The 11,001-nt window shown below is 45.5% G+C and overlaps 1 protein-coding gene across 1 annotated transcript in view; it reads left to right on the forward strand.

Moving 5' to 3' along the window:
- ARHGAP26 (Rho GTPase activating protein 26) overlaps nucleotides 1-6,999 on the forward strand; it is a 462,432-nt gene extending 455,433 nt beyond the window's left edge. Inside the window, 1 exon segment of the mRNA XM_066344335.1 lies at nucleotides 1,054-6,999. Within this exon segment, the coding sequence (XP_066200432.1) occupies nucleotides 1,054-1,142 (89 nt within the window). The 3' untranslated portion in view covers nucleotides 1,143-6,999.
- Nucleotides 7,000-11,001: the final 4,002 nt, after the last annotated feature.

Below are 11,001 nucleotides of genomic sequence, written 5' to 3' on the forward strand. Positions count from 1 at the left end.
GGAAGGGAATAGGGAAAAATTCATTCTCTCCAAACAATTTCAGAAAATTGGAGTTTTCCCAACCTATTAATAGCAAATGCCCTGCCTCGCCCACGAGTGATTTGTATATTCCCAGTTCGCAGCATGAACAGCCCCCATCTCCAAATCCCACGATTCTTTTTTTTCTTCCTTCCTTTTTTGATGACTTTGCAGACTCAGCCAGATTTTATATAATCTTTGCAATCCCACAATAGTTTCCATGGAGATGGATTGTGTTGCAACAGAAATGGGTATATATTCTTTGGATATTGAAAAACCAACGGGGCAGAAAATTTTGAAAGTTGTCATAGAGGAAGAGGACAGTTTTTCAGACTTGCACACAGGAGGGACAAAAATTCTAGGTAACGGGAAAGAAAGCTAAGAAATGGTATGGGTAGGACAGAGAGAGAGGGCTTTTCAAAGCCTATAAAGTGCAAAAAACAAAAACAAAATCAGACAAAAAAATCCACAGAGGGAATTCATAAGGAAATTAGAAGCAGAAGGTAAGGATTAGAAGACAAGTAAAATACATGATTAGGAGCTAGTTGTCTTTAAAGGTTAGTTCTTAGCACTCTTCCTGTGGGCACTCCGTTTGGGTCATAGTAAAAATTGGTCAGGTAGATGGGCACATGGGTGGGTGGAATGATGGATGGATGGATGGACAGATGGATACATAGATAAACATACAGATGGAGCACCATAACTATGACCTCTAACCTAAAATCTTCTTTATAGTTTAAACCAGAACCTTCAGAAAGTCTGTGAAACCCAAAAAATCGTATGCAGAATTTTTAATGTCTGTGTCTGTTTTCTGTGAAGAAAGTTCAGAATAGCCTTTATCAGAAGGCTTATATTCCACAAAAGGTTCAGAAGCTCTGGTTAAAACAAATCCTAGCATTATGTAACTTCCTGAGCAATTGCACTCATTCTCCAAACTTCCTCCACACGTACACATGTGCGTGCGCAGCACACATCCACCTCCTGCCCTATCTGTAACGTCACCTCTTCTCACTCTCTCCCCCCTTCCTGTTGCAGTTCACCCGTCTCAGGAGCCTGGCTGGTTGGAGGGGACTCTGAACGGAAAGACTGGCCTCATCCCGGAGAACTACGTGGAGTTCCTCTAACCGTGGGCCCCAGCAGAACTGCTGAGCTTTCCATGGTATCCACGACAACTGCTGAGGCCAGTGTCATTTCTCTTTGCCGCTGAGAAATGCAGGGTGACCAACTCTGCTGCTACCTGCCAACACGAGTGTTTCTGTGAACTTTGGTGTCACCCATCTGCATGATCATCTCAGCTGACATGTAGTGACATTGCAACAAACAGAAGTAAATCAGCAGGGGAGGCCATTTGATTTTGATAACTGAGAGAAAGGCTTGCAAAGCCATTTCTCTCACTCAGCACCCTGCATGGGGAGCACTCATTTTGTTTCAACAGTCACCCAAACTCCCAGCCTTCTAATAACGGAAGTAAGACCTAAGTAGTCCTCCAGAGCAGCAAGGCTGGAAAATGGCTCTGAGATCCAGGCTGGGCCCATTGCTTTTGTTTACAGTAGGCACCCTACCCACCTCTACATACTTGAGACCCACACTGCTACAGGCAGCTGGGCCTGTTGGTTTGCATGCAGGATGGACGGGCTTACAGCACTGTTTACATAAGATCCAGTCTCTCACCATCTCTAAAACAGCTGTTGGCCCAGCATCAGCAGAATTCAGTCCAGTCTTCTCATGCGAGGGAACACACACCCCCCATGTTCTTTTCCCCCCAAGCTGGAAACTTCTCTGCCACCCAGGGCTGCCATCACCTCGTAGCCATGGCAACCCAACCTAGTCTAAAACCAAACCAAAACAATAATGCACACTCTTTGCATATTTTTTCTCCCCCGTTTTGGGCAGTCTTTTGAATGGTTTTTGATAACTTGAAACAGAAGATCAAGAAATTAGAGTGGTCTGCTTAGGGCAGACAGAATAGCAGCTGGGAACTGTTTCCTTTTGATTTATTTCAGCAGCATCAGGATATATTTGGAGCAAACTCGAGTAACCTCTTGAGATTAAGTTACATACAGGCTTAATATTTCTGTTCTTCCATGCAACTGATGTTTGCTTTCTAGAGGGCGATGTGCTGCCTCTCGCTGGGTGCCACCCTCCCTCTCCTGACTCATTCATTCCTCAATGGCCTCCGGTTTACCTGTCTTTTCCCCTGCCCTTGCCGGCCCTAGCCCACCACTGGCCACCCCTGGCAGTGCCCCGGGCTGCTGAGCACTGGTGTCCCGGTGGTTTTCCAGGCTGATTCCTAGGCTAGTCCTATGGCCTACAGTTTAAAAGGACATGTATGTTCACTGCCACTCAGAAAAAAAGGGAATTGTTTCTCAGGCTTTTGAGACATGAGATGAATATCATAAGCCATTGTGATTTAGGAGGACACCACCAGCTTGAGGCGTGGAAGGTGTGATGGGCCCTCTGAAAAAGACAGCTTCCTGGTCCCCAAGGGGCCGGGTCCTCTGGAAGTCTGTGCTCGGTGGGGCACTTCAGCCTGTACATTGCAGACTCACCTGGCCTCCACAGGACGGAGTCCCCAGAATCTTCCACGTTTGAATGTCCTTGCAAGAGTGACTCTGGGCAGACAAACTCCGAATGGATGGACTGTCAGGCGCCAGGCTTGCCGCGCTCCAGGGTTCTTCCTGCATCTGGAATTCCTCCTTGGGGAAGTTTAAAGAAGAAAAGAAAAAACTTGAATTGTGTTGAATTACTGTATCTTTTACTTTTTTTTTTTTAAGATAAACTTGTAAATAGAGTGATTTGAAATACTATATGGCAAAGTTTTATATTTTATATTTTTGAAGCTAGTTGCTCCACATATTTAAGCTTTGATTGCTGAACAAGTGTGTGCAAGAGGGAGAGACAGGAAGTGAGGTTGAAGAGAGGCAAGGTCATCCCTCTCTGGCCTTGAAGAAGGAGAAGATATTTCTGCACGCACTCTGCTGGCTCTTGTTGGGGGGCATACCACACTGATGGTGTTCAGTCTTGTTTATCCAGATGTGGGTTTGAGCATTCCTTGGGCTTTGGATTTGGAGATGGGAAGGGCATCTTCAGACAAAGAATCCAAGAACTCCTACTCAGTAGTGAGATGGAGCTCAGGATATAAATAGGTGGGGCCAGGGCTTAGGGGTTTTTTTTGTAGGTTTGTTGTTGTTTTTTTCATTTTTCTTCTCAGGTGTATTTCTTGGTACCCCAAGTTATCAGGACAGATGGAAATAAGATAATTGCTGACTCCTTATATATAACTCTTCTGCACATCTTCTTGGACCTTTTGAATGAGGCCACGCCAGTTTGCAAATGTTGTGTGTGTCCGAGCTCTAAGAAAATCTCACTTCTTAGGATCGTCCATTCTCAGTGGGCTGCAGTGTCTTCTCCTGACCATGCGCGTGGCCTCCCTACGCATCTCAGAGTTCCTGGAGCCCCAAACGAGGGGAAAACTCCAAGAAGGAATGGGGATGGTGCGGTTAGAGCTTTCGAGGTGGTTTTCATGTTAACAGGAGTTGGTCACTGTGACTCAGTTCATGAGCTGAAGGATTACACAGCTGTCGTCCAGGAGCTCACCCAGCAGCAATCCAGACACTACTGCTGGGACCAGGGAACAAGGGTTAAGACTAGACAAGACCCAGATGGGACTCAGGAAAGCTGTCATTGAAAACCCCAGAAGAAAGGGAACATAGGAGCAGGCTGCACCTACTCCCTGTGGACTTTGAACAGCATGGGACCTTTCCCACGGGGCCTGAGGCAACAAGCGCACTACCACCATGCTTTCCAAGTAGGAGGAGTGCAACATAACGCTCTTAGCACACATGACAGTTTTATATGTCACCATCCCCCTGGAACCATAACTAGAGCTAACGTGGAGGAGCAGAAGGCACAGGCCCTGGCATGGGGAGTCCCTCGCTGAAACATACCTGTGGACAATTGGCCCAGCTTGACCACTTGGAAGCATGTCCCTCCCTCCTCACTTGGCCTGATTTGAAGCCAGAGGGAAATGGAGCTACTGCCAATGGGAATTTTTAGGTAGATCCCTTCCCAGCGTCCCTGTGGCCATGCTGGGCCTGTGACAGATGGCTGCTCTGTTTCCTTCCCCAGCCAGGCTTACTGCCTCCCCATTTGCTACAGAACTGGCGAAACTGCTCAGAATACAAGCCAACAAATAGGAAGGATGTGGGAGACTAAAAATAGGTTTTACCCTCCCCACTATCTCTGCCCCCTATCTCTAACTCGCTCTGCTTGAATAGGGAACTTTAGGACAGGTTAGGGGAGTGAACTAAGTATCAGAGTGGAAGACTGTTGACCAAGATCCCTGGGCTTTCCCAGGGGGCTCATTTCTTCGGTGAGGCCCTGGGAACTGCTTGGTGTGCAGAGCCTGAATCTTCTTTGAGTATGAAGATCAGTCTCAGTGCTTCAGGTACTTACAGAGTCTACAAAATGCCAAGTCACTAGGAGACAGCTAGTTTCAGACCCCTGAACCAGGCAAGTACATTCTTGATTCACGCAAGACTGATGATAGTCTCTTCTCTTTTCAAAAGTAAGCATATAGGGGGTAGACCCTGTGTGGTACCACCTTTCTTGGTATCCTATCTTTGGAACCTGATTTTAGGTTACTGTTTTAGTATTTTGACAGCCATTATGTGTTTTCTTCTGTTAGACCAAACTGTCTTCTTCACATCATTCTAATTCACAATCTCTTGCTGAGGGGTTTTGTTTTGTTTTTGTCTGTATGTTTTGTTTTTGTTTGAGACAAAGAGAAAATGAGCAATCAAGTATTGGTAGACTGGTGTTAGCAGGACAGTCACGCTAGTGACAATCCATTTCGAGCGTTTGACAGGACTCCACGGTTGAGTGTGCCATTACTCAAATGAAAGGCCTCCAATGGCATTTGCGTCTCCTGAAAACAGCAACCCCAGTCTCACCACAAGTTCTGTTGACCACAGTGACTCCAGAAACGTCCGTGATGGAGAGATAGGGAGACAGAAACAATCGGCTGATGATAACTTGGTCACCTACTCATGACTGTCCGTTGGCACCTTTCCATCCTCTGGCTTCTGTTTCCAGAATCAAATCTGGACCAGCCATAATTACAGACACAGCACTGCCAGATACAACAGTGCTCATCCTGGCACCTACAGGTTCCCTGGTACTGAATGTCTTGGGAGCAACCATATTACCCAAATATGTAGCCAGCACTGAAGAAACCAAACAGCCTCTTAGCTATCTGACTTTAAAAGGAGTGTCCTAGGTATCCTATCTTGGGAGTTATCGATCATGTCTGGCACATTTGCCAGTCATCAATTACCTAGACAACCCTGCCCCACATCTCTGTTAAGTTCACTAGGTGTCCTCTGACACACCCTGTGCTGGCGTTTAAAAAATGTATCTTGTGCTCAGATGTGTTTGGCAACCACTCTGGTCTGCCGGGTGCTGAGCCACTTCTCTAATGGTAGCACCCCAGTGAGAGCAGCAGCAGAGCGGTGAGCCTTGCACAAACCGACAGCATGCCTGTGACAACACTCCAACAAGTAATAATGAGCTTTTGTTCCTTTTGACATCTACAGTACTTGTCTAACCAAACAGCTTCCCAGAGCAGAGAGAGAGACCCTGTAGCAAACCCAGACATCATTCAGGGCCAGTCCTTGCTGCAATGTGGTCTTCTAGTGGAAGCACTTGTGTTCTTGGAGGGAAAGTATTGGAGATAAAGTAATGCTAAGAGCAGAGAGAAGGAAAAAGGTGAACCATACTGAAGAACTTTGGATTTTCTTTTTAAAGAGGGACAAACAGTTCTTAAGAGAGGAAGGAAACCCCTATCACAAAGAAGTTCACAAGTAATATTTTCACAAAAGTTTTATGGGACACTGTGAGAGGGAAACATCTTTCAAGGTGGAATGCTTTAGAGAGCAAAGGCTCGGCATAGTCCTAGACCCATGCATGGGGAGCAATCTCTGTTCTGTCAGAATTCTCTATAGTGTAGTAAGAATCAGAGTATTGATCGTCAAAACGTCGGAATTACCTGGAGCGGTGAAGACGCCCTACGCCATTCTTCAGCAACCGCTTAGTGCGAGTGGTCCAGACCTGCAGGCAGCCTCCCTGGGTGTCCAGATGCCAGGTCAGCCTTGTACTGTGAGAAGTGCTTCATCTGACGATTCTAAAGTCTATATGTACAAGTATGTGTTTGTGTATGTGTATGTACAGTGCACATGGACATGTGTAAAATTACAGACACATATAGAAACCCGCATAAGCTGGCCGCAGCTGAGCCTTGACAGCCTTGAAGGTTTGCAGGTTGAGAATTCAAGAAGCAAGAGAGACTGTTGACTATCAAAGTGATCAGAGATGTAAATTAAGTGCCATTTTGAAACTTTTCATATTTATCAAATGGTTACTGTCTATAGCTATATTCCATATTAACTTATTAAAAGTCATGTTGAGCAAAGATCAAACTTATAAATGTATAATAGCTAATACTAGGCTAGTGTTCAGAAGCACTCTAAAAGACATTTTGTCCATATTTTGGAGAAGAAAATATTTGCATGTTTAATTCAGAATTTGAACTACCTTTGATTATATTATAAAGTGCTGTGTGATATAATATCAATAAAGTACTTAAAAATGGCACTTTAATGTTTTTTTAAATCATCAAGAATGCACTGTTTTAAACTTCAGTTCAGTATTGAATATTGACTGGTGTGTAGAATCCAATTCTTTAATTAAAAAGTAATTTGTGATTAGAATAGAGCTTTTTTCTTATTATTAGTGAAACAGTTTTGCGGTGTTCAAGCTTTAAAAAAATGTACTTTTGTGTCAATAAGCATATCTATAAAGAAAATACAGTTTCTGTTTACTGGCCTCTGAAACTTGGCTTCCTTACCTGTGGTTGGTTTACGTGACAATCTCTATAAAACAAGTGGAAGTATGATTTTTGAATTAAATGACTTTTCCATTTGATGTCTGTTTCTTAAGTTTCTGATAAAGTTTTGCCATGTGTATTTTAATATATCTTCAAATCAGCGAAGACCACAATCAAAAGTCACCTGTCTGGGCTCCTGCAGTCCCAGGTGACAGCTTTGGTGCTGATATCTGACGTGCTCTGAGGAACTTCGGTTTCGTTTAGGAAGAGGTCAAATACTAGTGAACCTGAGGAGGGGTGGATACATATTGTTTTATTCTTCCTAATTTTGATATTCTAATCAGCCATTCTCTGGAACTTCATTCACATGGTATGGAATAATCTGAGAGCCAGAACACAGGCAGCCTGACCACACAGCTGGGCACGTCCCACGCGTTTGCAAATCAGTGACTTGTAACATGAGTCCCAGGCCAACTCATATTATTCAGTCTTCGTCCATCCTGTCCCTTCCAGCTTCACTCTGAGATAGAGCCTGGAGCCCAGGATTCCAGTTAGCTCCCGGTGTCTGCAGTGAGAGCAGAGGATCAAGAAGGAGAGGGCAGAGGCGGCCAGGGCTCTGAGAATTAAGGGAGAAGCTTCTGACTCCAGAACTTTGTCCTGGGGAAACAGGAGAGGGACTCACCCTTGAGGCCTGGTTTTTTGGGGGGTGGCTATAAGCCCCACACACATGTGAGGTCACAAGGTACCTCTACGTGGCCCATGTATCTGATGCCCATCACGTGGAGAATGAAATAGATGGTATGTATTTGTATATTATGTCTTGGCCTTTCCAACAGACTTCCCAATTATGTTGACATTCATGTCTTTTTAACAGAAAAAGCTTTTGGGTTTATTTGTTTGTTTGTTTGTTTCCATTTTCATTTTGCTTTTAACAGCCACTTGAGCAGAGCTCTGATTGTGTCACATCTTGTGATTTGTTTGGCATTTTTCACTTGTTTGTTCTGGCTTAATGATTGGCCATACAAGCACCTTGGTTAGAAATGGATTTGATTGACACTTGAAATTAGGTAGATGAAAGATTTTCTCAGACCCCCCCCAAACAGGTTCACTCTTGAAAATCAAATCAGAGCTTTAATTCTGTCTTTTCTCAATCTTTCTCAACTTCTTCTCAGATACACATCTCTCCTACCCTCATGTGTCCATGTCTTTGGCTTGCCCTGCTTTCAACAGCACTAAGCTAAGCTGCAAGTAATTAACTATGCTGGGAAGTCCGGATTGCCTGAGTTCAGGCTGTACATCAGCCAAGCGAGCCTCTCACCAAGGCAGGAGTGACCGCTGAGGACGTGTGAGGCTCCTGGCGTGGCAGAGGGAGCGGCCTGCCGGACCAGGGCTCCTCCTCCAGCATGCCACTCTGTTACCCAGGCAGCATCAGGCAGCGGAGACCAAAGCGGGAAGGTTTTAGGTTGAAATGGTCAAAACGTCAACCCACTGTACCCCACAGCACTTAGCGCCTTCTCTCCCACTGTGTCCCCGTACTGTTGTGTAACGGACCCCAGGAGGCCAGGCCCAGCCTCTGTGTGCTAAAACCCAGGTAGCTAATATGCTTTCCCAAGTCCAACCAGCAAATGAGTCCAGTCTTAAGTTCATGGGTCCTTTCTGTAGTGAACGGGTCACATTTTGTCCTCTAGGCCTTGTGCCCACCCTAAAGTTAAGTTTTTGCTTGAATCCGGGTAGTATGTCCTTGGCATTTTGTGGTAGGTTATCAGATTTTTTTTTTCCTTTTAATTTTTACCGTTTATCTGCCTTTTCTGAACCTTTATCTGTGAAAAAGAAATGGGACAGCCCTTGCCTTGCCTTGCCTGTATTGACTGAGGCGAACAAATGACAAGAAAGGGTGGCCGTCTTTCTCTTCCCGCCTTTTCTCCTCATCACGTCATTTTGCCCCCTCATAGTGCTTTCTACCAACAATTAATTCATTATGTTTCATAGAGTGTTTGGTGCCTGTTTTTCTCCCAACAAACAGCTCAGTGAGGACAGAGACTAGGCTTTGTTGACTCATCCCTGCCCAGCGCCCCGCCCAGGACCTGGCACACGGCGCGTGCTCCATAGCGGAAGAAGTCAGGTAAAGCGCCGCTGTCGGCTCCACTCCTTCCTTTCCTGTTTTACTCGAAAGTGCCGGTTGCAAGAAAGAAATGGGGCGTCTTTAGATGTGGGCACTTGAACCCACGGTGACTGTTACCCTTGCAGACCGCTCCACTTGGTCACGTGCGGGGGTTCAGGCTGGTGGACGGAGACGCCCACCCCGCGCGCTAGGCGCACACCGCCGCGTTCTTTCCCAGCCTCCTCACTGGCGCTGGCGCAGGAAGCCTTCCCATAACGGGTTGACCAAGAGCCAAGAGACCCTTTGCTGCCACCTGAATTACTTATGGGTCACTTTATAAACTTTACACCAGGTCAGGGACCTGTCTTTAAGTAAGCAAGCCCTCATCAGAATCACCCCCAAAATAAAAATGAAAATAAATTCCTTTTTTAAAGGACCCTTAAAGGAAATTCCACACTGTCCCATGGGAACTTGGTCTGGTATCTAACACTGTCATGAAGGGAATTCTTCGTGTTTAACTGAAGTTTCCCATGATGCAGCTTAAGTCCGTTTCCCCTCTGTTCTTCCTTAGAGCAGAGAACAACTGGCCATCATCTTTTCAGAGCAATTGCCTTCCGTTTTGTTCCCATTTGGCCGGCACTTCTTGACCACTTGCCGTGTGCCGGTCTCTGTCCTCCAGCAGCTCACGTCGGCCTCGGTGATAAGCCAGTACTTAAGAAACAGCATCTAAAATAAAATAAAATAATAAAATAAAATAAAACAGCATCTGCCACGTGCTAGCGGGGAGTGTTGGGCTCTGAGGAAGCGTGAGCCTTTCTGTTGGGGAGGTGGTACCACAGAAAGCGTCACCACGGAAGTGACAGTGGAGGTGGTTCTTGAAAAACAGAGAGGAGTTTGGCACTTACACAAATAGAAAAGTGTGCCAGGCATGAGGAGAGCACGGACTACAGGTGTGAAGAGGAGCAAGAGCAAGGTGAGTTCAGTGTGATTGGAGCTTGAGGAACTAAGGGCTTCTAGAGAATTGTAAACTGTGTACCCTCACCCCTCACACACACCTTAGCCTTTAGGCTTCTGTTTTTCTCAGTGACCAACAAATAGCAGCTAACACTTACTACTTTTTTACTAGGTACCAGACACTACTTGACACGTAGCAACTCAATCTTGAACACATGAATGACGTACTATAATGAGCCTCATTTTATAGATGAGGAAACTGAGGGTCAGGGAGGTCACACAAGCTAGGAAGTAGTGACACTAACGTTCCAGCTTCTATAGGCTACATGCCCCTAGCATTTTATTTATTTATTCATAGATATAGACATGATTTTACATAAATGCATAAACACATTTTAATTGTCTGGAAGTTTTTCCTTCCGTATTTAACTTGGTTTGTCTATCCCCCACATCAGCCTCCTCCCTCATAAGCCATGTCAACCACCTCATTATGCCCTTTTCAGCAGTGAGCCCTTCAGAAAGCGTAATCTCTGGCAAACACTAAGCTTTGGTTTTGCTGTGGCTGGAGTAAGAGCAGGAAAGGTTTTGATTAAAATCTTTCCACTTAGGAGCCCTTTGCTCACTCGTCTTGGGTGAAGAGTTCCCTGTTTCTGGAGCTCTGTGCAGACATTCCTGGTTTTGCCGGCAGCCCCAGGGACTGCAGCTGCAATCTTTGGCCAGTCCCATCATCCTTGAGGGCCCAGTAGAGGGCCCAGCCATGTTTTGCTGGCTGGAAATATGTAATGTGCAAATCATTAAAAATTTAACAATTTGAAAACGATCCCTCTCCTCACCCTGATCCAGCTGCCAAGGTCGGACCTTCAGGCTCTTAGGGGATTGTCAGGGAAATCCCATGAGCATGTGTCTTCTTGTGGGAGAGTCAGTGTTTCTAGCCTAATGTGCTAATGCTCAAAAATAGAGACCCTTTACCCCACCCCTCCAGCTTAGTGAGATTTGAATAAGTCAGAGCTAGAGAAGAGAGCATGAGAACTCAACACGAGCAGTT

Source organism: Saccopteryx leptura, chromosome 6 (assembly GCF_036850995.1).
Source record: "Saccopteryx leptura isolate mSacLep1 chromosome 6, mSacLep1_pri_phased_curated, whole genome shotgun sequence".
In the NCBI taxonomy this organism is placed as follows: Eukaryota; Metazoa; Chordata; class Mammalia; order Chiroptera; family Emballonuridae; genus Saccopteryx; species Saccopteryx leptura.